Source organism: Hyla sarda, chromosome 1 (assembly GCF_029499605.1).
Source record: "Hyla sarda isolate aHylSar1 chromosome 1, aHylSar1.hap1, whole genome shotgun sequence".
NCBI lineage: Eukaryota > Metazoa > Chordata > Amphibia > Anura > Hylidae > Hyla > Hyla sarda.
Window position 1 is genome coordinate 396,365,908 of NC_079189.1, and position 18,708 is coordinate 396,384,615.

The 18,708-nt window shown below is 41.8% G+C and overlaps 1 protein-coding gene across 1 annotated transcript in view; it reads left to right on the top strand.

The window, feature by feature from the left end:
* The window catches only part of LRP10 (LDL receptor related protein 10), a 37,667-nt gene extending 19,278 nt beyond the window's left edge, over nt 1-18,389 (top strand). Inside the window, exons 3-5 of the mRNA XM_056526700.1 lie at nt 2,063-3,191; nt 3,274-3,403; nt 11,751-18,389. Coding sequence (XP_056382675.1) covers nt 2,063-3,191; nt 3,274-3,403; nt 11,751-12,302 — 1,811 coding nt within the window. The 3' untranslated portion in view covers nt 12,303-18,389. The remainder of the gene's footprint in view (nt 1-2,062; nt 3,192-3,273; nt 3,404-11,750) is intronic.
* Nucleotides 18,390-18,708: the final 319 nt, after the last annotated feature.

Sequence of the window (18,708 nt, forward strand, 5' to 3'; positions counted from 1 at the left end):
AAGGAAGAGTGGTCCAACATTCCGGCTGAGAGGTGTAAGAAGCTTATTGATGGTTATAGGAAGCGACTGATTTCAGGTATTTTTCCAAAGGGTGTGCAACAAAATATTAAGTTAAGGGTGCCAATAATTTTGTCCAGACCATTTTTGGAGTTTGGTGTGACATTATGTCCAATTTGCTTTTTTTCCCTCTCTTTTTTGGTTTAGTTCCAATATACACATAGGGAATAAACATGTGTATAGCAAAACGTGTTACTGCAATCCTTTTCTGTGATAAATACTTCATTTTCTTGAAAAACTACAGGGGTGCCAACATTTACGAACATGACTGTATATAGCCATTGTATGAATATGCTACCTCGTATCAGAAAGAAAATAGAAAGCAGTGTCCGTGGTTCCCATTTACTAAACACTTAAATTGTGTGTACAGTGACCAAAAGGAGCACACTAAGAGACAGGTGCAATTGACTACTTGGACTTTTGTAAATTTCATCTATACAAGAGAAGAACAGGTATGGACTTATGTGCAATACTTTGACATCATAACTGAAGTGAAATGAGGAATGAATTTCCGTGTGCAATACTTTGATGTCATAACTGAAGTAAAAAGAGGAAATATATAGTTTTTGTGCTGCTATCGATGAGTTCAATAATTTTGGGATATACAGTTTGTGAATCCATAGTGCAATTCAATGGTGACTTGCTGACCAGAATAGCAATGGGGGCGGGGAAAAATTACGGTACATATAAGAATACTGATATTTTTCATAACATTTTAACAGGACTAATAAAAGTGAAGTTTTATAGCAAGGTTCCCGGTTTATTATATTTTTGGTATTATTACTTTGGGAGACCTAACATTTTGTGTGTGGTGTCTACCACTTCCAAGTTAAATGTATGTGTCCTAGACTGGCAGTAAACTTAAAGCAAGGAATGGTCAAGATGTCTAGAACTAGCTTTGTAATGCATTATGCTTTTCTATTTCTGCCATATTAATCATATATTTTTGAGTAAGTGTACATGTATCTCCCCATGATGTGGCCCTGTCATTATACAAAACTTTTGGTATGTTGCAAGGACATGTCAAAAGTTTTGGTCAGTCGGCGTTGAGTGTTCAGACCCCTACTGATATCTAGATATAGCCAGGAGAAGTATGCGGTAGCGTGCTACACCTCCCTAGTTGTCTCGATCTCTTAGACTTATAATGGAGCCATCTCCTCCTGCGACTGGACAGAAATCGCAGGTCGCCAGGGAGTGAAGAACTTTGTATAATGAAATTATACAAAGGTTTAAAGGATAATCTTTCATGTTGCAGTCTCTTAATACAGTAGATTGCATTATGTGAAAGTCAGAAGTTTTAACCTTTTAAAGAGTACCTGTCACCAAATGAAACTTGTTCCTTATGTAATTTTAAGACACTTTGCTCTTTACTTGCTGTTTAAAATTCCCAACCTTTATATGTTTTTAATGTGATTGAAAAATCGACAACTAGGTGGCTCTGTTCTGTTTCCTGTGCAAGTCAAACAGTTAGTTTGGCTGGCAGGAGACCAAAGTGATGTTGCGCCTTCTGGGAAACGCCCACTTTCTCCTGCTGGGAGCTCACACAATGTGAGCACGGGGCAAGGTATGATACAGAGCTTTTCAAAGCTCGGAAAAATTTTTAAGGGCAGGAGGGGTGTTAAGAGTAGTTAGGGAATATATGGTTTGATGACATGTACTCTTTAAAGGTCACAGAGCATGCCCAGAATCCTTTTCCCTTTGTTTCAGTGGGACACCTTGTGTCCATTGTGTCCTATGTACTTGGGGCTTGCAGTAAAGGATCTCTTTAATTACTTTGGCATCAGCTCAGACAAGATGGCTGCCCCATTATAATGTACAAAGAAATAAAATAAAAATTACAATCAGAAAATAGAAACCAATAAAAAAGAACATGTTTCAGTATTTGATCAGTAAAAATAATATTCTAGGTGATACATTCAGTTTAAGAAGTTCTTAATATAAGGAAGGGAGCAGCAATCATTTTAGTACTGCTTCTAACCCATTTTTCTTCTTTCCCATCTTGCAGATTCACCACCCTGCCTACCAGGTTTCTTTCATTGCAAGTCTGACTGTGTTCCCCTGTTTTCTGTCTGTGATGGTTCTTTTGACTGTGAGGATAAATCTGATGAAATGTCATGTTCATCATCTTGCAACTTTACACTGAAAGACTTTTATGGAGTCTTCTCCCCTCCTGGGTATCCAGGATCTCCACCCTTTCCTCTACCATCTCATTGCCGTTGGTTGATTAACTCTGAAGATAGCCGTGGACTTGCTTTGCAATTTTCTGCCCTACAGCTTTCTGAGCTAGATGCTCTTGTGGTTTATGAAAATAGTGTTGGGGACTTTCCACGCCTCCTTCGTGCCTTGTACCAACAGAGCAATGGCAAATCTGTCACAGTGGAGTCTGTTGGGGGCAGAGTAACCATCATTTATCAATACAACTCAAATATCCCTCATTATACCAATATTGATTCTCCTATAACATACGACTCTGGCTTTGGACTTTCCAACAATGAGAACCATGACCCTGGTCCTCGCTTTACTGACCAGATGGGATCACCACCTTCTCAGTTTCATTTCACTGGCTTTAACATGCACAATGGGTGGTATCCAACATTTCATTCTCGAGGATTTAATGCAACTTATCGTGTGCGGGGCTACTGCCTTCCTTGGGACCAGCCTTGTGGCTCCAGTCCAGGTCTGCTATGGGATGATGGAGTGGAGGTAGGTGGTGGCTGTTTTTCTGACTCACAGCGTTGTGACGGAACCTGGGACTGTGCTAATGGCAGAGATGAAGCTAACTGTTCAAATTGCCCTGAGGGGCATTTTCCATGTACAAGTGGTCGAGGCTGTTACCCCATTACGGAGCGGTGTAACTACCAAACTTCTTGCCAAGATGGTACAGATGAAAGAGGCTGTCGTGGATGTCAGCCTGGTGGCTTCCATTGCGATCTGGAGCGCTGTGTGTATGAGGCATGGGTATGTGATGGTCAAGCCGATTGTCGAGATGGAAGTGATGAAAAAAACTGTGGCTATGCACTTCCCCGTAAAGTGATTGCGGCTGCTGTTATAGGAAGCTTAATCTGTGCTACTTTACTTGTTGTAGCATTAGGATGTACATGCCGACTCTATACTTCAAGAGCACGGGAGTATAGGTGAGCATCAATAGTACTATATAAGAACATTCTGAATAATGATAAAGTATACACTGCAAATTTAACATTTTCTTTTTCACAGCATATTTGCACCTTTATCTCGGATTGATGCAGAATTGATCCAGCAGCAAGCACCACCTTCCTATGGACAGCTGATAGCTCAAGGAGCTATACCACCCGTTGAGGACTTTCCCACTGAGAATCCTAGTGATGTAAGTGTTCATGCCGTCGTTTAGCTGCTTATCCCAATATTCCTCTTCGCACTTTTGTTGTCTTTTTTAGGTCAAAAAAAAAAAAAATGTACAACACATCTAGTAAACTAAGAGTAATGACAAAGTAAGTGTGACAGATACTTTCTTCTCCAATCCAATAATTGTCTGCTTTTTCAGACGCCGGCGTGTTTACCTGACACGCAGCTACCCCGGACACGGCTCCGGCACTCGCTGACATTGCAGCGTCCTATGTACATTATCTCCTGAACGGCTCTAATACCCGGCACTCTCTTATCTCGTACGATCCAGCGGACAGATTGATCTAAGACTATGAGAAATGTCTCCACAGATCCCTGGACACAGGTGTTTAAACGGAGAGCCGGGTATATATTGATGCTGTCAGTCTTTGATGTTTGACTTCTAACTAGGTGTCACTGCTGATTACCAGCCCCCCCCCCCCCCCCTATAAAAAAAAGAGGGTACATACAGTGATATCAATTAGTGTGATATATATGACTCCAGAGCACTTGTCTATTGTATACCTAAATCCCCTGAAGAAGTCTAAGGGGTAATTCTTTATACCATACCCCTACATAAAAATGCGTTGGGATAATGGGAATTCTATTTACGCTGTGATAATAATTGGTATTAAGGAGCATACAATCACAGATTGGTGATGTCTCGATAACAACTACTGTCATACATCTATGTAACTTGCGTCATAGTGGGCTTATAACCCCTATTTAAGCCGCACCTTACGTGCTTGATGCACGATTGTTTTTTAACAATTTTCTGGTTTTCTATAATTGTTGGATTAATATTTTAAGTGATATAATTAAAAGTTATATTTTATAAGGCACCTCAGTCCTTGGTAGGGACAGTCTATTATTTTCTTGTCTGCTTTTTGACAATAATGTAATTCCTAAAATTATGTTGAACTACTGTAGCGTTAGTTTCAAACACAGAGGCCTAAGCTATTTAATTCTTGTAGATAGTGTAAAAAGCATCCAATGTATCATATAGTTGTTTATGCTGTTTGATAAATCGGTTGTATTCTTAAAGTGTAGACAGTTATCAAAAGTCGGTGCATTGGATTTTCACCACCCAACCCTGTTTGCGGCTTAACACTTACCCCCACATAGAGAAAATATAATTGTTCAGCCGTTTTGTGTATTTACACATGTTTGTGTATCTTGAACATTCAGCCAACATTTATTAAGAATGTCTTGAAAGAGCAGAAGAAAAAAATCGGCAACTCGCCTCGACCAGCTGATTGAATTCTTCTTTTTATTGCATACTCGCATAAAAGTTACATAGGAAGAGGGTAGTGGGGGGGGACACAGGATGGCGACCAAGCTCCGTTTCGCATGGTGATCGTCCTTCCTCCGGCAATGGACGGAGGAAGCACGATCACCATGCGAAACGAAGCTTGATCGCTGTAACTTTTATGTGAGTATGCAATAAAAAGAAGAATTCAATCAGCTGGTCGCGGTGAGTTGCCGATTTTTTTTCTTCTGCTCTTTCAAGACATCTCCCTGCACTATTCTCAATCAGAGCACCACCTTCAGCATTTTTAAGTCCAGATCTGCCATTCTCCTATTGTTCCATATTTATGTATTGCCACCTTTTACACCAAAATTCTGGCGCATGGTGTTGCATTTTAAGACCCATAATAAATGTGGTGCAAGTAACTTAAAACTATTTTTGGTGCAAATTATGTAAGAATTTTTCATGTTTCATTGAACACTGAAAAATACTGAACTATTTTGAGCTCCAGCAGTCTATGTGCACTTACAGCAGTGATGGACAACTGGGCCCTCTATGGCCCCTGCTCTCCCTTCCCTCTTCCCCATAAATGCATTTGATGTGTTTTCTATCTTTGAAGCAAAATATACCATCTCCACACCAGTGACTATTTGGAATCATAAGTATCGGTAGCAGACTGTGGAATTTCCACCCTTAAACTGTACTTGTCTTTGTTAATGAGTTTTTAAATAATTTAGATCATACCATTATATAAATATATAATATATAAATATACTATTATATTTGTAATATACATTGATTAAAAAAATGTGTATATTTTTGGGTGAAAAAATGCGGTTCCTGCAGCTATTGCCTGTGTGTCTCTGTGAGAAGTTCAAATACAGGTCAGGACAAGCAGGGTTCTGTGCAGGCTTCTGGCTTGTTAATCATCTTGATGTCCCAGAGACTCACTGTACAGAGCCCTGCTTGTTGTCCACGGTGCACAGAGCCCTGCTTGTTGTCCAGGGTGCACAGAGCCCTGCTTGTTGTCCAGGGTGCACAGAGCCCTGCTTGTTGTCCAGGGTGCACAGAGCCCTGCCTGTTGTCCAGGGTGCACAGAGCCCTGCCTGTTGTCTACGGTGCACAGAGCCCTGCTTGTTGTCTACGGTGCACAGAGCCCTGCTTGTTGTCTACGGTGCACAGAGCCCTGCTTGTTGTCTACGGTGCACAGAGCCCTGCTTGTTGTCTACGGTGCACAGAGCCCTGCTTGTTGTCTACGGTGCACAGAGCCCTGCTTGTTGTCCAGGGTGCACAGAGCCCTGCTTGTTGCCCAGGGTGCACAGAGCCCTGCTTGTTGCCCACGGTGCACAGAGCCCTGCTTGTTGCCCACGGTGCACAGAGCCCTGCTTGTTGCCCACGGTGCACAGAGCCCTGCTTGTTGCCCACGGTGCACAGAGCCCTGCTTGTTGCCCACGGTGCACAGAGCCCTGCTTGTTGCCCACGGTGCACAGAGCCCTGCTTGTTGCCCACGGTGCACAGAGCCCTGCTTGTTGCCCACGGTGCACAGAGCCCTGCTTGTTGCCCACGGTGCACAGAGCCCTGCTTGTTGCCCACGGTGCACAGAGCCCTGCTTGTTGCCCACGGTGCACAGAGCCCTGCTTGTTGCCCACGGTGCACAGAGCCCTGCTTGTTGCCCACGGTGCACAGAGCCCTGCTTGTTGCCCACGGTGCACAGAGCCCTGCTTGTTGCCCACGGTGCACAGAGCCCTGCTTGTTGCCCACGGTGCACAGAGCCCTGCTTGTTGCCCACGGTGCACAGAGCCCTGCTTGTTGCCCACGGTGCACAGAGCCCTGCTTGTTGCCCACGGTGCACAGAGCCCTGCTTGTTGCCCACGGTGCACAGAGCCCTGCTTGTTGCCCACGGTGCACAGAGCCCTGCTTGTTGCCCACGGTGCACAGAGCCCTGCTTGTTGCCCACGGTGCACAGAGCCCTGCTTGTTGCCCACGGTGCACAGAGCCCTGCTTGTTGCCCACGGTGCACAGAGCCCTGCTTGTTGCCCACGGTGCACAGAGCCCTGCTTGTTGCCCACGGTGCACAGAGCCCTGCTTGTTGCCCACGGTGCACAGAGCCCTGCTTGTTGCCCACGGTGCACAGAGCCCTGCTTGTTGCCCACGGTGCACAGAGCCCTGCTTGTTGCCCACGGTGCACAGAGCCCTGCTTGTTGCCCACGGTGCACAGAGACCTGCTTGTTGCCCACGGTGCACAGAGACCTGCTTGTTGCCCACGGTGCACAGAGACCTGCTTGTTGCCCACGGTGCACAGAGACCTGCTTGTTGCCCACGGTGCACAGAGACCTGCTTGTTGCCCACGGTGCACAGAGACCTGCTTGTTGCCCACGGTGCACAGAGACCTGCTTGTTGCCCACGGTGCACAGAGCCCTGCTTGTTGCCCACGGTGCACAGAGACCTGCTTGTTGCCCACGGTGCACAGAGACCTGCTTGTTGCCCACGGTGCACAGAGACCTGCTTGTTGCCCACGGTGCACAGAGACCTGCTTGTTGCCCACGGTGCGCATATATATGTACTTAATGCACCATGACGTACATTTACGCTCCATCATGACCGCGAGCATCGGTCCGGGAGCCAGGGTTCCGTCGGTAATGGCGGACATCCACGATCGTGCGGATGTCCACTATTAACGTCTCAGATACCGTGATCAATACAGATCACGGCATCTGCGGCAGTGCGGTACATTAAATGGATGATTGGATCGCCCGCACCGCTGCTGCGGGGTTCCGATCATCCATAATGGCGGACAGAGGTCCCTTCACCTGCCAGAGGACAAGATCACGATAATACTGATCAGTGCTATGCCCTATGCATAGCACTGAACAGTATTAACAATCAAATGATTGCTATAAATAGTCCCCTATGGGGACTGGGGACTATTAACCCCTTAAGGACTCAGCCCTTTTTCACCTTCAGGACTCAGCCTTTTTTGCAATTCTGACCACTGTCACTTTATGCATTAATAACTCTGGGATGCTTTTACCGTTTATTCTGATTCTGAGATAGTTTTTTCGTGACATATTCTACTTTAACATAGTGGTAAATTTTCGGTGTTATTTGCATTTTTTGTTGGTGAAAAATCCCCAAATTTAATGAAAATTTTGAAAATTTGGCATTTTTCTAACTTTGAAACTCTGCTTGTAAGGAAAAGGCATATTCCAAATAAATGTTATATTGATTCACAAATACAATATGTCTACTTTATATTTGCATCATAAAGTTGACATGTTTTTACTTTTTGATGACATCAGAGGGCTTCAAAGTAGAGCAGCAATTTTCAAAACTTTCATGAAAATTTCTAAATCTGAATTTTTCCGGGACCAGTTAAGTTTGAAGTGGATTTGAGGGGCCTTTCTGTGAGAAATACCCCATAAATGACCCCATTCTAGAAACTAAACCCCTCAAAGTATTCAAAATAACATTGAGAAAGTTTAACCCTTTAGGTGTTTCACAGGAATAGCAGCAAAGTGGAGGAGAAAAATCAAAATCTGCATTTTTTACACTAACATGTTCGTGTAGAAATTTTTTTTCCCCAAAATTTGTAGCCCAATTTCTCTTGAGTATGGAAATACCTCATATGTTCACATAAAGTGCTCTGCGGGTTCACTACATGGCTCAAGAGGGAAAGAGCAACTGTGGGATTTTTTTAAACAAATTTTGCTGTCATGGTTTTTGGGGGCCATGTTGCATTTAGAAAGTCCCCATGGTGCCAGAACAGCAAAATAACCCCCACATGGCATACTGTTTTGGAAACTACACCCCTCAAGGAACGTAACAAGGGGTATAGTGAACCTTAACACCTCACAGATGTTTGACGACTTTGCGTTGAAGTTGGACGTGAAAATGGAACATTTGATTTTTAACACTAAAATTATGGTGTTACCCCAAATTTTTCTTTTTCACAAAGGGTAATAGGTGAAAATGGACCCCATAACTTGAAGCCCAAATTAGGAAAACGCCCCATATGTGGACATTAAGTGCTATGCTGGCGCACTACAATGCTCAGAAGAGAAGGAGCAAAATTTGGCTTTTTGAAAGAGAATTTTGCTGAAATGGTTTTTGAGGGGCATTTTGCATTTAGAAAGTCCCCAGGGTGCCAGAACAGCAAAAAAGAACACATGGCATACTATTTTGGAAACTACATGCCTCAAAGAACTTAACAAGGGGTATAGTGAACCTTAACACCCCACAGGTGTTTGACGACTGCGTTGAAGTTGGACATGAAAATGGAAAACTTTATTTTTTTTAAAGGGGTTGTGCGCTGCCCTGCAGTTCGGAGCTCCGCTCACAGCGTCCGGAAGTTCATTACTCCGAACGCTGTGTGCAGGCTTCCGTGTTCGCAGCTGACGGGCGTGACGTCACGCCCGGCCCCTTCGTGACGTCTCGCCCACCCCCTTGTGACGTCACGCCCGCCCCCTCCCATAGACTTTCGTTGAGGGGGCGGGCGAGACGTCACGAAGGGGCCGGGTGTGACGTCACGCCCGGCGGCTGCGAACCCGGAAGCCCGCACACAGCGTTTGGAGTAATGAACTTCGGGATGCTGTGAGCGGAGCTCCGAACTGCAGGGCAGCGCACAACCCCTTTAACACTAAAATTATGGTGTTACCCCAAATTTTTCTTTTTCACAAGGAGTAATAGGAGAATATGGACCCCAAAATTTGAAGCCCAATCGCTCCCGATTAAGAAAACACCCCATATGTGGATGTTAGGTGCTCTGCTGGCGCACTACAGGTCTCAGAACAGAAGGACCGCCATTGGACTTGTGGAGAGAGAATTTTGATGAAATTGAAGTCAGGGGCCATGTGCATTTACAAACCTCTCATAGTGCCAGAACAGCAGGAACCCCCCACATGTGACCCCGTTTTGGAAACTATACCCCTCACAGAATTTAATAGGGGGTGCAGTAAGTATTTACACCACACTCTCCTTTGACAGATCTTTGGAACAGTGGGCTGTGCAAATGTAAAATTACATTTTTCATTTTTCACGGACCACGGTTCCAAAAATCTGTCATACACCTGTGGGATGTAAATGCTCACTGTACCCCTTGTTACATTCTGTGAGGGGTGTAGTTTCCAAAATGGGGTCACATGTGGGGTTGGGGTCCACTGTTCTGGCACCATGGGGGCTTTGTAAACACACATGGCCTTCAATTCCAGCTTAATTCTCTCTCCAAAAGCTCAATGGCGCTCCTCTTCTGAGCCTTGTAGTGCGCCTGCAGAGCACTTTACATCCATATATGGGGCATTTCCATACTCAGAAGAAAAGGGGTTACAAATTTGTGGGGGCTTTTTTCCTATTACCCCTCGTGAAAATTAAAAATTTGGGATAACACCAGCATTTTAGTGAAAAAAATTAAAAAAAAATCATTTTCATGTCCAACACATATGCACTTAACCTCCATGATGGGTCCATTTACATAAAAAAATAAGCTGTACAATGTGCAACTCGATTACCAAATGTCTAATGAAAAAGGGTCACCAGCTGGATCTGTGTCTTATTGCTGCATATTCCACCATAAACAGTTTGTGATATTTGTAATTGCAGTTTAAAGTGGAAATGAGAGAGCATTCCTGCCATGGGTTAACAGACCTGAGACATAAAGACAAATAAATTAGGAGTGGACAGGAAATAACAGGAGGATGGGACACAGAGATTGCTCACTTGTAGGAGGCAAAAAAACTGCATAAATATGAACACCTACGACAGTGGTTCAGAATAGAAACACACAGAGAGGAGGATAAAAAGGAAGAGCATGCACACAGTGTCATTCTCTGTGAGTGTCCCACACTGACACCACCAATCATTTTAATAACTGGCAATTATACCTGTAATGGAAGAGAGGAGAAAGTGTTTCCTGGAACATTCTCTGTCTCACAAAATGAATCCTCTCTGTGCTCAATCTGGTGGTCTCTAGAAATGTTCGTGCTGGGAATTTACCTGCTTTTTATCTAGGGTGTGTTTTACTAGCCGTTGACACCATGCATAATTAAAAGGGTATGTAAACTTTAAAGGGTTATTCTGAAGATTATTTTTTCTTTTACTAACTGTGCTCAGGGTGCAGTTAAATAGGAAAAAATAACCCTATACCTGCTCTTTGCTGCCAATGTCACAGTGTTGCTCTCTGCTGCTGTTCCTTGTGATGTTGTTGGCACAAGGACCTGCTTGCTGAGCCAAAAAGTCCCTCTCAGTGACTGCTACAGCCAATTACTGACTATAGATGGTTAGCTCTTTGGGCAGTCATTGGCTGCGGTGTTAAGAGGATTAGGAAGTAAAGACCAGCAGTAGACCCAGGAAGCATTACAACAGGAGTAGTGGGGATCAGTAAGGTGAGTACTACTTCTTTTTTTATTTTACAAATTCGCGGGGCAAACCCCTTTTAAAGGGATGCTCCAGTGGAAAACATTTTTTTTTAATCAACTGGCACCAGAAAGTAAAACAGATTTGTAAATTACTTCTATAAAAAAAAATCGTAATCCTTCTAGTACTTATAAGCTTCTGTATGCTCCACAGGAAGTTCTTTTCTTTTTAAATGTATTTTCTGTCTGGCCACAGTGCTCTCTGACACCTCTGTCCATGTCAGGAACTGTCCAGAGAGAGGAGCAAATCTCCCTAGCAAACCTCTCCTGCTCTGGACTGTTCCTGACATGGACAGAGGTGTCAACAGAGAGCACTGTGGTCAGACAGAAAGGAAATTCAAAAAGAAAAGAACTTCCTGTGGAGTATATAGCAGCTGATAAGTACTAGAAGGATTAAGATTTTTAAATAGAAGCAATTTACAAATCTGTTTTAATTTTCTGTCATCAGTTGAATAAAAAAAAGTGTTTTTGTTACTCTTAATGATTAACACATGATCATCTGTTAGAATAAATCCTTTTAAAAGATAATAGTTATAGATTTTTAGTAGATTTTCATCTTTTAAGTATACATGTATTGTCAGAAGCCATAAGTTGCTTCTATAACAGTCTAATATAAGTTGTCCAACATTAAAAGGAGTAATAGGTAATCAGTATTTATTCTGCTTTTATCATAGGGCTCAATTATGGGAAACCTCCGCAGTCTACTACAGTTCCTGCATCAGACACCACCTCTTCCTGCTGGTGGCCTAAATGAACTGCCTCCTAGACGCCGCCCCCCTCGTCCTGTTCGGCGCCTTCTTCGAAGACTTCGCAGATGGGGTCTTCTTCCGCCCCGAACACAGGGGACACAAACTGAACAACCTCAGAATCCATGCACTGGTCCATCACTCCTGACGTCAGAAAGCACTGATCAAACCTCTGCTCCACTACTTCCATTGAAGACTCCTTTAGATTCTCCTAGTTATTCCTTGTCCTTGACTGAGCCTTCAGCTTCTTCCCAGCACACCTCCCCAGTGGAAGATAGGAGTGGACTAATGATCGGGATGATGCAGGTGGTGCGGGAAAGGGTTTTGCCTCCCCTTGGTGCAGAAGATCTCTCAAATGGAAGGTTTGGGGAGGGTGCTGTAGGGCTTGAAGGACCTGAAGAGGAGGATGAAATGCTGCTGTTGCCATTAGCAGAAGGCTATGATGGGGCAGCAGGAGATGTAGGGTTAATTTTATGTTAGCATAGCTTCTTCCCTATCTTCTCATGAAATATTTGCACATAGTGAAGGGTTTTGTAAGAGCTTGTATACACTTGCCCTGATCCCTGCTTGAAGCTTAGTGAAGCTGAAATCTGATAACAAATGGGCTTAGTAGAAAAGATGAACGTCAGCTCAAAGACTGTGTAGAGTAAAAGTTGCCCATAGCAACCAATCAGATTGCTTCTTTCATTTTTGAGAGTCCCTTTTAAAATGAAAGAAGCAATCTGATTGGTTTGGGCAACTGGTCAACTTTTCCTTTGCACAGGTTTTGATAAATCTCCCCCAATGTGCTGAGATTCTAATGCAGTGGTCTCAAACTGGTGGCCCTCCAGATGTTGCAAAACCTTAACTCCCAGCATTCCCACAGCCATTAGCTGCAGAAAATGGCTGTCTGGGCATGTCCAGGCCTGCTGGGAGTTGAAGTTTTGCAACATCTGGAGGGCCGCCAGTTTGAGACTCCTGATCTAATGACTTCTGTCTATCATCTATAACCAGCTGTGTTCCATGTTTGTTGAATTCACTATGGATTCATAAGCCGTTCTAATTTAGTGTAATTTAGTTTTGCAGAAGCATACCACAGTCTCTATGAGGGAGATTTATCAAAACCTGTCCAGAGGAAAAGTTGCTGAGTTGCCCATAGTAACCAATCAGATCACTTCTTTCATTTTTGAAAAGGCCTTGTTTAAAATGAAAGAAGTGATCTGATTGGTTGCTATCGGCAACTCAGCAACTTTTCCTCTGCACAGGTTTTGATAAATCTCCCCCATATATGTGTGTATGTACAGATTGTATATAGATAACTTAGTACATTACATTACTTACAATGTAGGGCTCATCAGTAACAGTCTGTATTATAGCCCAGAGCTGCATTCATCATTTGGTTGTTTCATTCAACAGACACATCCCCAAAGCTTTATCTTCTCAATGTAAAGGGCCTTCGAGAGTGGTGTAAAGTCTATGGGAGTGATTTACTAATTCTGTCTAATATTTAGAGAGTGTAAATCTGCGCAAATTCCTAGACATGTTGGACACTGTTGTCGATACTTTACTCCAAGAAACATTGGCCCTGATTTACTATTGTAACCCCAATCTGTTTTGTTGGGTTGTGTGCCAAAATGTGGGGTATTGTGCCACAAATTGTGCCTGCACCAATTTGCAACCAAAAAAAAAAACCTGACCAATTTTACTTAGAAAACCCGAAAAAGTGTTCTTTTTCCGTCCTGTGTCTTAGAGACTAGGACAGCCCCATAGACTTACATAATGAGAATATGCTAAGCGCGTGCTGCTCCTGGTTCGTAATCATGCTAGGCCTATGACATGTCAAAGGTTTTATTTCATGACAGGTACATTTTAAAATGAAAACTTTCTTTGTTATCCATGGCAAGCAATCACATCACAGCTTTGATTTCATACAACACTCTTTAAAAATCAACCACCAGTGCAAGCAGTGTGCAGATGTTGAACAAGCAAGGAATACTCAGAGTTTAACACTGTGAATGCAGCTCTTTAGATTCAGGTTTATAACCCCTTCCTGACACAGTTTTTTTTCTTGGTTTTTCATCCTCCCCTTCCATAACCTTTTTTTATTTTTCTGTTGACTGTGTTATGAAAACGTTTTTAATTGCCCCATTTAGTGTACCATATCAGGTGTTAAAAAACTTTTTGGGGGTGACATGGGGGGAAAAAAAAACACCATTTCTCCATTGTTTTGATAACATGTTAACGCGGGTCACTTTAATTAAGACAATAACAAATGTATATAGTTTTAATTTTTTTGACAAAAAAATTACTTCTTATTGGGACCATTTTGGTGAACGATGACTTTTTATTCCCTGCATTTTTTAAGGCCAGAACATGTGGCATTTTTTACAGTATTCACCATGTGGGATAAATGGAGTGAGGATATACTAGTTGGTGACACCAATTATATTCAATTTCCTTTGTAAGATTTTGGGAAAGAAGGTATTCTTAAAATTTTTATATTTTGAGGTTTTTTTTTTCTCGTTTGGTTTTAGTTTTTAATAATTTTAGTCCGTCTAGGGGATATATACTAAAGGTTATTATGCTGGATCCTACAGTAATCCCCAGACAATCCAACACACGCCAACAGATTGTGTTGTGGGGGCAAGGGTTTGATCCCCAAGCCCCCTCTCTGTCCAACTGCTTAACTGCCACAGTTGTTTTTGACCCCAGCATATGAGTGGGTATACAGCTGGCAGTGGAGTTATCTCTGATCTCAACCACTACCTTACAGTGTTAGCTGTAGTAAACTTTTTGCCTATGTACATTATATGGCAGAGGTCAAGAAGGGGTTCAAAATGATTGCCAAGCTTTAAGATATGCCAACAGTGTTCAATAAATTGACACCCTTGCCAATCTTGGGTTATCGCCTCTGTTTACATCAGTTCATACTGCATAATTATACATTGGGACAAAGCTGCATTAACGTGCAAATTATGGCATTATACATTAAAACCTGGATAACACTTTTAAAGTAAAGTATTTGCAAAGGTGTTTGACTTTTGATATGGATTCATGTTATATATAAACTGCAAAATGCTGTACAGTAGGCTTTTTTGTAGGCCCCTCAAAGCAAGACTATAGAGAGGGGTGTGATGTTACAAGGGGCGTGGTGGACCCCTGCAGCACGCACACAGCGTTCAGAACTAAATGTTCTGAACACTGGCCAATGGAGTACCCCTTTAAGGTTGCTTTTGCATAAGTGAATTTAAGGTGCATTCCCCCAAGAAGTCTTGTTTTTTTGGGGGGGGGGCAAAGGTATGAATGTGAATAGAATGCCCTGAATAGATAAATGTATACAAACCCTAACATTTACCATGTGACTGTACACTCCTGCCTTGCCATGCGGTCTAATGTGAAAAAGTGAAATTGCGTAAGACAGTGGTGACTGGACTTGTCTGATGTATCAAATGCTATATTGGTGTTCTTGACTTAGTTGTAGACTTTAGAGCATTCCCACAAGTATTCTCAATTCCCTTGAGGTAAGAAGTGGGCAGAGACACATAGGATACATCCCTTTGACTTATAAAAATAGAATACACAAATTCTTACAGGACTGAAAAGCTGTGGCTCTGTTCTTGTACAATCGCCAGCGAATTAGAGTAGCAGACAAGTGGAGATTTGCTGCAAACTTTTTCCTAAATGGAAAATTGGACATTGGCAGTAAAAATGCACAACATTTCCATGACTTATGCAGGGACATCTGCAGCAGTAAAATTCAAAGGTATTATATGTCCATCTTGTTAGTTTACAAAGAGTTTATGGTAGATATAACTACAAGCTGTTGCTTGATATGATATTTGATCTGCATCTGCTTTATTGGAGAAAATATAGACACAAGCGATGACCTAGACTTGTCCCGTGTGCTAGTAAAAAACCTAAGCAATCTGCAAACCAACTTGTGTATGTATTTACTCCATTTTTGCTGAACCTTCAAACTTTGGTGTAAGGATATTTATGGCCAAATAGGCTGTTGGAGAGATTTTTGAAGAAAGTCCCCCAAATTTTGCACTGTATTAAACGTGCTAAACATGACTGCTGTTGGATCTACCAAGACATATTGAGAGTACCTGAAAACAATGAAGTCATAAAGTAAGAAATTGAGGTTTACCATACTTAAATTGCTATAAAAAGGAAAAGTAGTGTATATGCGACAAAACTGCATGACAATCTTGGCTCAAACTGTGCTTATGATAAGACCTGCCCTCAGCTTTCCAGCTATGTTCAGCTATAACAGCTTGTTGGCATTTATTACTGGTTTGGTGGCCTTTTTTATGCAACTGTGCTTTATAGGAATTTTTCATTGTCACCAATAAAACTGCTAGATCATTGTGTATGCAGGCTTTAATAGGTCTTCCAGAAATGGGTAAGGAACCATTGCATATTACATATTTTCTTTACTGCAAAATGTCATTTGTTATGCATAATGAATGAAATGTGGCACAATACCAGAGTTCACAGTACAGAGTTGGCCTTTCTATATGTCTCTTAAAGGGAACCTGACATGTTGAAAATGCTGTATAATCTGTAAGTACTGTAACCTGTAAAAGCAAGTGGAGCTGAGCAGATAAATATTTAGTTTTGTGGAAAAAGTTTCTAGATAGCTTACCATTTATTCATGTAAATCTCTGCACATTCTGAGCTAAGTAGTCAAGTGGACGTCCTACCCAATGATTGACAGCTAGTTATTTATAAATGTGCATACAGAGAGAGCTGTCAGTCACTTAGTAGGACCGCCCACATGACTAGAAGGAAATTACTAGACATCCTGGAACTGTATATACGTCTGCATTGCTCCTTCTGCTCTATAACATGCTGCCTGCAGATTAGATTGCAATTACTTCATCACATAGTTTTTATTGATTTATAAATGTATAAGTAAACAAAAATAGATAAATTATGGGCAAAGCAGAGTATGGTAGCTCATACGCATAGAAGCAGATGTTATTACCACATCAAGCAAAAGTATAAACAAACTAGATTATTGACAAGAATACTTAGAAATGTTCATTTAGATAACTCCTAAAAGTTAGCAGTACTTCTGATGTGTTATGGAAGGACCAACAATTTGATGGCTACTTCAACAGGAACATGTAGATAAGTCTATCTACTTCACATTTTAGGTATCCCTTATAACAAGTTTTTAGTCGCTTAAAGCGTACCTGATACCACACACACTCACAAATAAAAAAAAGTTACTCAGTACCTAATCCTGATCATGTCCATCTAATTTAATGCCTCTATCACCTATATTTATTATGAAAATACCTCTTTTCATTAGCTCACAATGTTAGTTGTCTCAGGGGAAGGGGGCGTGTCCCTCCCTTGTGGTGGTGGGAGGTGATTGGTCTGTCTGCTCATCCAGCCTTGTCCATGACTTATCTCTTGTCCATGACACATGGACAAGCCTGATGGTGCTGTAGGACTGGTTACTGTACTAGTAAACACCAGATTACAAAATGCCTTTTTGTTTTCATCACTAATAATATATAAAATGTTTTTGGATCTGACAGTGCCCATTTAACAACTAAAGCAAAGGGACCGGCTCCAATATAAGAATGTCATGGTAAATGACTGTGTGATCTTCAATTGCAATTTCAATGTGACCTATTAAGAGGGGAAAATCCAAAGCACAATGCTCTGTGTGCTCATAATATTGATGTAAAATTCTTGTTTGAAAAATGTTGAGTTATCATGCTAAGTTCAGATTTTAGTTTGCATGAGTTTACAAGAATGCTGGTAATCCATGTCCTTGATATAGAGAACATTGCTTGTGTTCTTCAGGCCCAGTAATAGAGCACAATTTGTATCTTTTTAATTTCCAAGTGGTAATATAAATAGCCACTCTGAAGTGCCATACATTGAGTGGTAAGCCTGCTAAATAACATCATGATTGACCACTAAACTATTAATGCATTAGAAAGTGGCATGTGCATGGGATAGATGTTCTACTGTCTTTACAACTTGTCTATCTGGTTTCACTTTTTCCACCACAAATTTCTAGGTATTTGCTGTTTTGACAATCAGTGGGATAAAATTCTTTCCATGTTATGTCCCCACTTTTTCTACAAATACAAATTTCCCTGAGCATCTTTGTCGAATCCGTTGTGTAGAAATAGGATGAATCTTTTATTTTTCTATTGAAAAGTATACCTAAATCACAGAGTATTTTTATTCGGTTCACTGGATGTATAGGGGTCTTCAACAGATTTGCCTGGCTGAGGGTTCACACATTAGGGCCAGGTTTACACAGGGCAGTTTTTAATGATTTACTTTTTTTCTAACCATAACTTGATCCTACAGAGGAGGGATATATGAATGATCCCATAGATCCAGTCCCAGTAGTTAAAAAAAAAAAAAAAAAACCTGCAGTGTCAACCTGGCCTGATCATACGTCTGCTGCAGCTATGTAATGCTGTATTTGTTAATGACTAACATACCAGACGCTCAGAAACCTCCGAGAATGGGTTCATGATTGGTGTGGGTTTGCATGCTGTGCTTAAATTATTTATTTTCTGTGATTGTATAAAATAAATCCTTATGAAAGTTCTCATGTGTTGGGAATTATTTTTTTTCTTTTCTTTTAAATTGCACTCCAAAAGCTATATCAGTAAGGTTGTGGGAACAGTTGCTGGCACTGTACATACCCTAGATACATGCTGCAATAAGACCCTAAATACAAAGCACATACTGCTCCATAGCAGTCAAAAGATTAAGCACTCTGTAAAAGGCACATACTAGGACCATACTCATTAAAGGGGTACTCCGGTGGAAAACCTTTTTTTTTTTTTTTTTTTTTTTTTTTAACCCCTTAAGGACCAAGGACGTACCGGTACGTCCTTGGTCCTGCTCTTCTGATATAACGCGG